The sequence below is a fragment of the Palaemon carinicauda genome, chromosome 2, assembly GCF_036898095.1.
Source record: "Palaemon carinicauda isolate YSFRI2023 chromosome 2, ASM3689809v2, whole genome shotgun sequence".
Lineage (NCBI taxonomy): Eukaryota > Metazoa > Arthropoda > Malacostraca > Decapoda > Palaemonidae > Palaemon > Palaemon carinicauda.
Window position 1 is genome coordinate 47199276 of NC_090726.1, and position 10635 is coordinate 47209910.

The following is a 10635-nucleotide window of genomic DNA, read 5'->3' on the forward strand; positions in this document are numbered from 1 at the left end:
AAATTCTGTGCTTTAAAATCGTGCATAACAGGTGAATTTTACTCGTACTACAGAAGTAAAATTCCAATTTTATTAAGTAATAATAGTATAAAAAAAAAAAACTGTCTTTGAAGGGGAGAGCATAGAAAGCTTTTTTTTTTTTTTCATCAGTTTCCATATAGGGTACTGATATTCTCATTATTAGGTTGTGAAATGAAATCCTTCCTTTCCTTTTATTATTATTATTATTATTATTATTATTATTATTATTATTATTAGCCAAGCTACAACCCTAGTTGGAAAAGCAAGATGCTATAAGCCCAAGGGCTCCAACAGGGAAAAATACCCAAGTGAGGAAAGTTTCAGTGTTTTTTTTTTCTTTTTAATAAACTGTTAAAAAAACCCGTAATTATAATTAAGATACAGCGACCGTAAATTTTACCCTACTTTGTTATTATCATTTACAGGTTGGTGACTGTAATATCACTCCGCTACGCTTTTCGACATCCTGTATACCAATACCTTTATTGCATAAATTAGCAACTTCCATAATAGAGGTGTAAGAAAACTCAGGACATACGCGAGGATTTGCTACGTTCAGCAGCCTAATAAACACCGAACGTAAAAACGTTAAATCAAGATAGTCGAGGGTTTGGTCCACCTCCCTACCGTTCAAGGAACGCTCCAGCAACGTTCGGGCGGTGTGACCGGGGCCTTTAACATTGAAAATAAACAATGCAATGCGAATGCACTGATCTCTATGCAAATGTCAGCATTTGTAATTTAAGCGGAAAAATACACGAAATAGGTCAAATGTCTACGAAAGAGAGATAACCTTTGACCTCTAGCATCAACAAAAAAAGTTTAACTGACCGTTCCTAATAGTTCACACTATGACATATATTTTTTAATGAGTAATATAACCCGGATGTTCATTGATCTGGTAAATTCATACATGTGGAATAAAAAAAAGGGAAGATGAATGGACTTTGTTAGGAATCGTATTGATGGGAAAATATATTTCCTTTGACTACCTTCATAGATCAGTGCTATCAATTACTTCTTGTGAACTAGTATGATGTCAGCATGATGGACATTCCATAGATAATAGGACAATAATGTGTACATGTTAATGTGAGAGTTCTGAAGTATGTATGTATGTATGTATGTATGTATGTGTATGTTCATATATATATATATATATATATATATATATATATATATATATATATTTATATGTGTGTGTGTATATATATGTGTGTATATATATACTGTATATATGTATATATAGATATTATTATTATTATTACTATCCAAGCTACAACCCTAGTTGGAAAAGCAAGATACTATAAGCCCAGGGGCTCCAACAGGGAAAATAGCCCAGTGAGGAAAGGAAATAGGGAAATAAATGAAGAGAACAAAATTAACAATAAATCATTGCGTGTGTGTGTATGTATATATATATATGTATATATATATATATATATATATATATATATATATATATATATATACAGTATATATATATATATGTATATATATACATACACACACACGCATATATATATATAAAGGTATATATATACAGGTATATATATATATATATATATATATATATATATAAAGGTATATATATACAGGTATATGTGGCCGCGGGGGCATAAAACAATTAGAATAGCGCCAACGTTATCCCTGCGTGTCGTAAGAGGCGACTAAAAGGGACGGGACGAGGGGGCTGGGAACCCCCTCTCCTGTAAAAGTATCCTGTGAGACAGCAACAAAGAGATGGAGCTGGGGGGAGAGTGACTGCTCCCCGCACTCTAGTTTTGGGGTGTTTGAATGTGCGTGGATGTAGTACGATAGAGAGTAAAAGATGTGAGATTGGAAGTATGTTTAGAAGTAGAAGGATGGATGTATTGGCCTTGTGTGAGACAAAGATGAAAGGAAAGGGTGAAGTGATGTTTGGTGAAATGTCTGGTAGAGTGTCTGGGATTGAAAGGGGAAGAGCGAGAGAGGGTGTGGCTTTATTGTTGAGTGAATGGATGACAGGTAAAGTAGTGGAATGGAAGGAGATATCATCTAGGTTAATGTGGGTAAGGGTTAGGTTGGGTAGGGAATGTTGGGCGTTTGTCAGTGCGTATGGGCCAGGTAGTGAGAAAAGTGAAGAAGAGCGGAATGAGTTTTGGAATGAATTAACTAGGTGTGTAGAAGGACTGGGTAGAAGGAATTATGTAGTTGTTATGGGTGACTTAAATGCTAGAGTGGGTGCTGGAGAGGTAGAAGGTGTCATTGGGAAATATGGCGTACCAGGTGAAAATGAGAGTGGTGAGAGACTGGTAGATATGTGTGTTGAACAAGAGATGGTAATAAGTGCTAGCTTTTTTAAAAAGAAAGATAAAAATAAGTATACATGGGTAAGAGTGGCAAATGGAAGAGTAGTAGAAAGGGCATTAATGGATTATGTGTTGATAACTAAAAGAATGTTTGGAAGATTGAAAGACGTGCACGTGTTTAGGGGTATGGCTAACGGTATGTCTGATCATTTTTTGGTGGAAGGAAAATTAGTTGTAGCAAAAGAGTGGGGGAATAGAGTAGGTGGATGTAAAATGGAGCTAGTGAGGGTTGAAGAGCTAATAAAACCGGGGGTAAAAAGTAAATATAAGGAAAGGTTGAAAATGGCATATGACGAGGTGAGAGTAAGAGAAACTGGTAATTTAGAGGAGGAGTGGAAGTTAGCAAAAGAAAATTTTGTTGGGATTGCAAGTGATGTATGTGGCAAGAAGGTTGTTGGAGGCAGTATGAGGAAGGGCAGTGAATGGTGGAATGAAGGAGTGAAGGTAAAAGTGGAAGAGAAAAAGAGGGCTTTTGAAGAATGGCTGCAGAGTAATAGTATAGAGAAGTATGAAAAATATAGAGAGCAAAAGGTGGAAGTAAAGCGCAAGGTACGTGAGGCAAAGAGGGCAGCTGACCTGAGGTGGGGTCAGGGACTGGGTCAGTCATATGAAGAGAATAAGAAGAAGTTTTGGAAAGAAGTGAAGAGAGTAAGGAAGGCCGGCGCAAGAATTGAAGAGACAGTGAAAGATGGAAATGGAAGGTTGTTAAAAGGAGAGGAGGCAAGGAAAAGGTGGGCGGAATATTTTGAAAGTTTGCTGAATGTTGAGGATGATAGGGAGGCAGATATAATTGCGGTTCAAGGTGTTGAGGTGCCAGTGATGGGAGATGAGAATGAGAGAGAGATTACAATAGAGGAAGTGAGGAGAGCACTAGATGAAACGAGAGTAGGAAAAGCATCGGGTATGGATGGTGTGAAAGCTGAGATGTTGAAGGAAGGGGGTGTGACTGTACTTGAATGGTTGGTGAGATTGTTTAATGTGTTTTGTGTTGTCAATGGTACCAGTAGATTGGGTCTGTGCATGTATTGTACCACTATATAAGGGTAAGGGAGATGTGCATGAGTGTTGTAATTCAAGAGGTATTAGTTTGTTGAGTGTAGTTGGAAAAGTGTATGGTAGAATACTGATTAATAGGATTAAGGATAAAACAGAGAATGCAATCTTGGAAGTACAGGGTGGTTTTAGAAGAGGTAGGGGTTGTATGAATCAGATTTTTACAGTTAGGCAGATATGCGAGAAATATTTAGCAAAAGGTAAGGAGGTGTATGTTGCGTTTATGGATCTGGAGAAAGCATATGATAGAGTTGATAGGGAAGCAATGTGGAATGTGATGAGGTTATATGGAGTTGGTGGAAGGTTGTTGCAAGCAGTGAAAAGTTTCTACACAGGTAGTAAAGCATGTGTTAGAATAGGAAATGAGGTGAGCGATTGGTTCCCGGTGAGAGTGGGGCTGAGACAGGGATGTGTGATGTCGCCGTGGTTGTTTAACTTGTATGTTGATGGAGTGGTGAGAGAGGTGAATGCTAGAGTGCTTGGACGAGGATTAAAACTGGTAGGCGAGAATGATCATGAATGGGAGGTAAATCAGTTGTTGTTTGCGGATGATACTGTACTGGTAGCAGACACAGAAGAGAAGCTTGACTGACTAGTGACAGAATTTGGAAGGGTGTGTGAGAGAAGGAAGTTGAGAGTTAATGTGGGTAAGAGTAAGGTTATGAGATGTACGAGAAGGGAAGGTGGTGCAAGGTTGAATGTCATGTTGAATGGAGAGTTACTCGAGGAGGTAGATCAGTTTAAGTACTTGGGGTCTGTTGTTGCAGCAAATGGTGGAGTGGAAGCAGATGTACGTCAGAGAGTGAATGAAGGTTGCAAAGTGTTGGGGGTAGTTAAGGGAGTAGTAAAAAATAGAGGATTGGGCATGAATGTAAAGAGAGTTCTATATGAGAAAGTGATTGTACCAACTGTGATGTATGGATCGGAGTTGTGGGGAATGAAAGTGATGGAGAGACAGAAATTGAATGTGTTTGAGATGAAGTGTCTGAGGAGTATGGCTGGTGTATCTCGAGTAGATAGGGTTAGGAACGAAGTGGTGAGGGTGAGAACGGGTGTAAGAAATGAGTTAGCGGCTAGAGTGGATATGAATGTGTTGAGGTGGTTTGGCCATGTTGAGAGAATGGAAAATGGCTGTCTTCTAAAGAAGGTGATGAATGCAAGAGTTGATGGGAGAAGTACAAGAGGAAGGCCAAGGTTTGGGTGGATGGATGGTGTGAAGAAAGTTCTGGGTGATAGGAGGATAGATGTGAGAGAGGCAAGAGAGCGTGCTAGAAATAGGAATGAATGGCGAGCGATTGTGACGCAGTTCCGGTAGGCCCTGCTGCTTCCTCCGGTGCCTTAGATGACCGCGGAGGTAGCAGCAGTAGGGGACTCAGCAGTATGAAGCTTCATCTGTGGTGGAAATGTGGGAGGTTGGGCTGTGGCACCCTAGCAGTACCAGCTGAACTCGGCTGAGTCCCTGGTTAGGCTGGAGGAACGTAGAGAGTAGAGGTCCCCTTTTTGTTTTGTTTCTTGTTGTTGTCGGCTACCCCCCAAAATTGGGAGAAGTGCCTTGGGTATATGTATGTATATATATGTGTGTGTGTGTGTGTGTGTATGCATGTGTATGTGCATATATATATATATATATATATATATATATATATATATATATATATATATATACAGTATATATATATATATATATATATATATATATATATATATATATATATATACTGTATATATAATATATATACATATATATATATATATATATATATATATATATATATATATATATATATATATGTATATACATACATATATATATATATATATATATATATATATATATATATATATATGTATATATATATATATATAGTGAGACAACTATCATCAATACGGCACAATCAGTTAACTTGAACTCTTTAATGGCTGCTTAGTACTCGCTCGAAATTCTTCTAAACCTGAACCTCAATAATGGCAAACATATGCAAACAAATATAATTAAAAACACTTGAATTTGGGACATTTCTTTCATAAACATTTATCTATTTTAATGCTGTTACTGTTCTGTAAATATTTTATAATTGTTAAATCTCTTTATTTCCTTGTTTCGTTTCCTCTCTGGGCTATTTTCGCTGTTGGAGCAAATAATAATAATAATAATAATAATAATAATAATAATAATAATAATAATGAGTATCATCCTATGCAGTTATTCGCCTTCATTTAAAACAACGTTATCTTCCCTGTTGGAGCCCCTGGGCTTATAGCATCCTGCTTTTCCAACTAAGGTTGTAGCTTTTGCAAGTAATAATAATAATAATAATAATAATAATAATAATAATAATAATGATAATGATAACAATAATACTACTACTACTAATAATAATAATAATAATCCTAAAATTAATAATAATAAAAATAATAATAATAATAATAATAATAATAATAGTAGTAGTAATAATAATAATATTAATAATAATATTATTAATGGTAATAATAATAATAATAATAATAATAATATAAACAACTACTTAAAACTAGACTTCCAGGACAAAAACTCTTAACTCACTGCAGGATGAAAGTGGTGACACTTCCCTTTATAATAAAAGTCGCTTTCTACAATTATTCCTCATTACCGGGTGATTAGCGCACCACGTGCCTTTCTAACTGCATTATTCAAGTCGTTGTTCCGCACATAACGAGGTCGTGAATGCTAATTTGCGACGGTTGTAATTAGTCTTCTCTTTAAAGCGGGGGGGGGGGGGTCATTTACCTCCATGTTTACATTGACTCTTCTTCTTCTTGTTTATTGAAGGTGAGGGCGGCAATAGTTTCGTGGCCCAGAGAGAGGGGGGCGATAGTTTCGTGGCCCAGAGAGAGGGTGGCGATAGTTACGTGGCCCAGAGAGAGGGCGGCGATAGTTTCGTGGCCCAGAGAGAGGGCGGCGATAGTTTCGTGGCCCAGAGAGAGGGCGGCAATGGTTTCGAGGCCCAGAGAGAAGGCAGCGATAGTTTCGTGGCCAGGAGAGAGGGCGGCGATAGTTTCGTGGCCCAGAGAGAGGGCGGCGATAGTTTCGTGGCCCAGAGAGAGGGCGGCAATGGTTTCGAGGCCCAGAGAGAAGGCAGCGATAGTTTCGTGGCCAGGAGAGAGGGCGGCGATAGTTTCGTGGCCCAGAGAGAGGGCGGCAATAGTTTCGTGGCCCAGAGAGAGGGCGGCGATAGTTTCGTGGCCCAGAGAGAGGGCGGCGATAGTTTCGTGGCCCAGAGAGAGGGCGGCAATGGTTTCGAGGCCCAGAGAGAAGGCAGCGATAGTTTCGTGGCCAGGAGAGAGGGCGGCGATAGTTTCGTGGCCCAGAGAGAGGGCGGCAATAGTTTCGTGGCCCGGAGAGAGGGCGGCAATAGTTTCGTGGCCCTGAGAGAGGGCGGCAATAATTTTGTGGCCCAGAGAGAGGGCGGTAATAGTTTCGTGGCCCAGAGAGAGGGCGGCGATAGTTTCGTGGCCCTGAGAGAGGGCGGCAATAATTTCGTGGCCCAGAGAGAGGGCGGTAATAGTTTCGTGGCCCAGAGAGAGGGCGGCGATAGTTTCGTGGCCCGGAGAGAGGGCGGCAATAGTTTCGTGGCCCGGAGAGAGGGCGGCAATGGTTTCGTGGCCCAGAGAGAAGGCAGCGATAGTTTCGTGGCCAGGAGAGAGGGCGGTGATAGTTTCGTGGCCCACAGAGAAGGCGGCAATAGTTTCGTGGCCAGGAGAGAGGGCAGCAATAATTTCGTGGCCCAGAGAGAGAACGGCAATAGTTTCGTGGCCCTGAGAGAGGGCGGCAATAATTTCGTGGCCCAGAGAGAGGGCGGTAATAGTTTCGTGGCCCAAAGAGAGGGCGGCAATAGTTTCGTGGCCCGGAGAGAGGGTGGCAATAGTTTCGTGGCCCGGAGAGAGGGTGGCAATGGTTTCGTGGCCCTGAGAGAGGGCAGTGATAGTTTCGTGGCCCAGAGAGAGGGCGGCGATAGTTTCGTGGCCCGAAGAGAGGGTGGCAATAGTTTCGTGGCCAGGAGAGAGGGCGGCAATAATTTCGTGGCCCAGAGAGAGGGCGGCAATAGTTTCGTGGCCCAGAGAGAGGGCGGCGATAGTTTCGTGGCCCAGAGAGAGGGCGGCGATAGTTTCGTGGCCCTGAGAGAGGGCGGTAATAGTTTCGTGGCCCTGAGAGAGGGCGGCAATAGTTTCGTGGCCCAGAGAGAGGGCGGCAATAGTTTCGTGCCCCTGAGAGAGGGCGGCCATAGTTTCGTGGCCCAGAGAGAGAGGGCGGCCATAGTTTCGTGGCCCAGAGAGAGAGGGCGGCCATAGTTTCGTGGCCCAGAGAGAGGGCGGCGATAGTTTCGTGGCCCAGAGAGAGGGCGGCGATAGTTTCGTGGCCCAGAGAGAGGGCGGCGATAGTTTCGTGGCCCAGAGAGAGGGCGGCGATAGTTTCGTGGCCCAGAGAGAGGGCGGCAAGAGTTTCGTGGCCCAGAGAGAGGGCGGCAATAGTTTCGTGGCCCAGAGAGAGGGCGGCAGTAGTTTCGTGGCCCAGAGAGAGGGCGGCAATAGTTTCGTGGCCCAGAGAGAGGGCGGCAATAGTTTCGTGGCCCGGAGAGAGGGCGGCGACAGTTTCGTGGCCCAGAGAGAGGGCGGCAATAGTTTCGTGGCCCGGAGAGAGGGCGGCGATAGTTTCGTGGCCCTGAGAGAGGGCAGTGATAGTTTCGTGGCCCAGAGAGAGGGCGGCAGTAGTTTCGTGGCCCAGAGAGAGGGCGGCAATAGTTTCGTGGCCCAGAGAGAGGGCGGCAATAGTTTCGTGGCCCGGAGAGAGGGCGGCGACAGTTTCGTGGCCCAGAGAGAGGGCGGCAATAGTTTCGTGGCCCGGAGAGAGGGTGGCAGTAGTTTCGTGGCCCAGAGAGAGGGCGGCAGTAGTTTCGTGGCCCAGAGAGAGGGCGGCAATAGTTTCGTGGCCCGGAGAGAGGGCGGCAGTAGTTTCGTGGCCCAGAGAGAGGGCGGCAGTAGTTTCGTGGCCCAGAGAGAGGGCGGCAATAGTTTCGTGGCCCAGAGAGAGGGCGGCGATAGTTTCGTGGCCCAGAGAGAGGGCGGCGATAGTTTCGTGGCCCAGAGAGAGGGCGGCGATAGTTTCGTGGCCCAGAGAGAGGGCGGCAAGAGTTTCGTGGCCCAGAGAGAGGGCGGCAATAGTTTCGTGGCCCAGAGAGAGGGCGGCAGTAGTTTCGTGGCCCAGAGAGAGGGCGGCAATAGTTTCGTGGCCCTGAGAGAGGGCGGCAATAGTTTCGTGGCCCGGAGAGAGGGCGGCGACAGTTTCGTGGCCCAGAGAGAGGGCGGCAATAGTTTCGTGGCCCGGAGAGAGGGCGGCGATAGTTTCGTGGCCCTGAGAGAGGGCAGTGATAGTTTCGTGGCCCAGAGAGAGGGCGGCAGTAGTTTCGTGGCCCAGAGAGAGGGCGGCAATAGTTTCGTGGCCCAGAGAGAGGGCGGCAATAGTTTCGTGGCCCGGAGAGAGGGCGGCGACAGTTTCGTGGCCCAGAGAGAGGGCGGCAATAGTTTCGTGGCCCGGAGAGAGGGTGGCAGTAGTTTCGTGGCCCAGAGAGAGGGCGGCAGTAGTTTCGTGGCCCAGAGAGAGGGCGGCAATAGTTTCGTGGCCCGGAGAGAGGGCGGCAGTAGTTTCGTGGCCCAGAGAGAGGGCGGCAGTAGTTTCGTGGCCCAGAGAGAGGGCGGCAATAGTTTCGTGGCCCAGAGAGAGGGCGGCGACAGTTTCGTGGCCCAGAGAGAGGGCGGCGACAGTTTCGTGGCCCAGAGAGAGGGCGGCGATAGTTTCGTGGCCCAGAGAAAGGGCGGCGATAGTTTTGTGGCCCGGAGAGAGGGCGGCAATGGTTTCGTGGCCCAGAGAGAAGGCAGCAATAGTTTCGTGGCCAGGAGAGAGGGCGGCGATATATGTGGCCCGGAGAGAGGGCGGCAATAGTTTCGTGGCCCGGAGAGAGGGCGTCAATAATTTCGTGGCCCAGAGAGAGGGCGGCAATAGTTTTGTGGCCCTGAGAAAAGGTGACAATAATTTCGTGGCCCAGAGAGAGAGCGGCAATAGTTTCGTGGCCCAGAGAGAGGGCGGCGATAGTTTCGTGGCCCGGAGAGAGGGCAGCAATAGTTTCGTGGCCCGGAGAGAGGGCGGCGATAGTTTCGTGGCCCTGAGAGAGGGCAGTGATAGTTTCGTGGCCAGAAGAGAGGGCGGCAATAATTTCGTGGTCCAGAGAGAGGGCGGCAATAGTTTCGTGGCCCAGAGAGAGGGCGGCGATAGTTTCGTGGCCCAGAGAGAGGGCGGCAATAGTTTCGTGGCCCGGAGAGAGGGCGGCGATAGTTTCGTGGCCCGGAGAGAGGGCGGCAATAGTTTTGTGGCCCTGAGAGAGGGAGGCTAAAAATCCACGCCAATTAATACATGTTAAGGTCAAAGGTCAAGGTCAAGGTCGAGAAATAGGCTGCCACGGCGTAGGTCTGCGCTCTACTGAGAGCTATCTAGTATCTAGTATCATTGGAAGACATTTGAGCTACCTAGATCTTGCATAGGAGTAAATGGTGCTGTGACAGTGAAGTCTCTAAGAGTTTTGAATTAAGTATTATGTGGGAAGCGTTACTATAACCGCTAGTAGATAAAAGTACCGTGACTGTGCAATGAGACTTTGAACATTTGGAACTATTTTCTTACTTCTTTGGACGGGAGCACACTAGCGACTCTGTGGCGCCACAAAGCCACAGCATCGTGTGGCGCGGATGTGGTCTCCCATAGGTTTCCATTGTTTTCAAGTTTTGCCGCGCAAACTAGCGAGTGTGGCAAACGACTGTGGCTCTCTGTCGCTCATCCCTGCCACAGGCGTGGCGTGGCTTTGAAAACAATGGAAACCTATGAGAGACCACATCCCTGCCACACGTTACTGTGGCTTTGTGGCGCCACAGAGTCGCTAGAGTGCTCCCAGCCTTTTGCTCGTCTACTTGACAAACTCGCTAGTATATTTTTTTTTCATTACTAAGAAAGGGATATTAACCAAACAAAAACAATCTAAATCATATCGTATGGCAATGCAATGTATAATTTTCATTAATATTTCTTCGCTTTTCATATAAAATGGTATCTGGAGAAAACTTATTATTATTTTTCCACACATATGGAATGACGGAAGAAAAGGGAAAAAAAAAGCATAGGAGG

General features: G+C 45.2%; 1 protein-coding gene across 1 annotated transcript; it reads right to left on the reverse strand.

Annotated features, from left to right (window-relative positions):
* Nucleotides 1–6200: 6200 nt before the first annotated feature.
* Nucleotides 6201–10226, reverse strand: LOC137616394 (mucin-22-like). The gene is made up of 3 exons (XM_068346104.1): nucleotides 10138–10226; nucleotides 7750–9472; nucleotides 6201–7580 (listed from the first exon to the last, which is right to left on the reverse strand). Exons 1-3 carry the CDS (start codon nucleotides 10224–10226, stop codon nucleotides 6201–6203), a joined length of 3192 nt encoding a protein of 1063 aa, XP_068202205.1.
* Nucleotides 10227–10635: the final 409 nt, after the last annotated feature.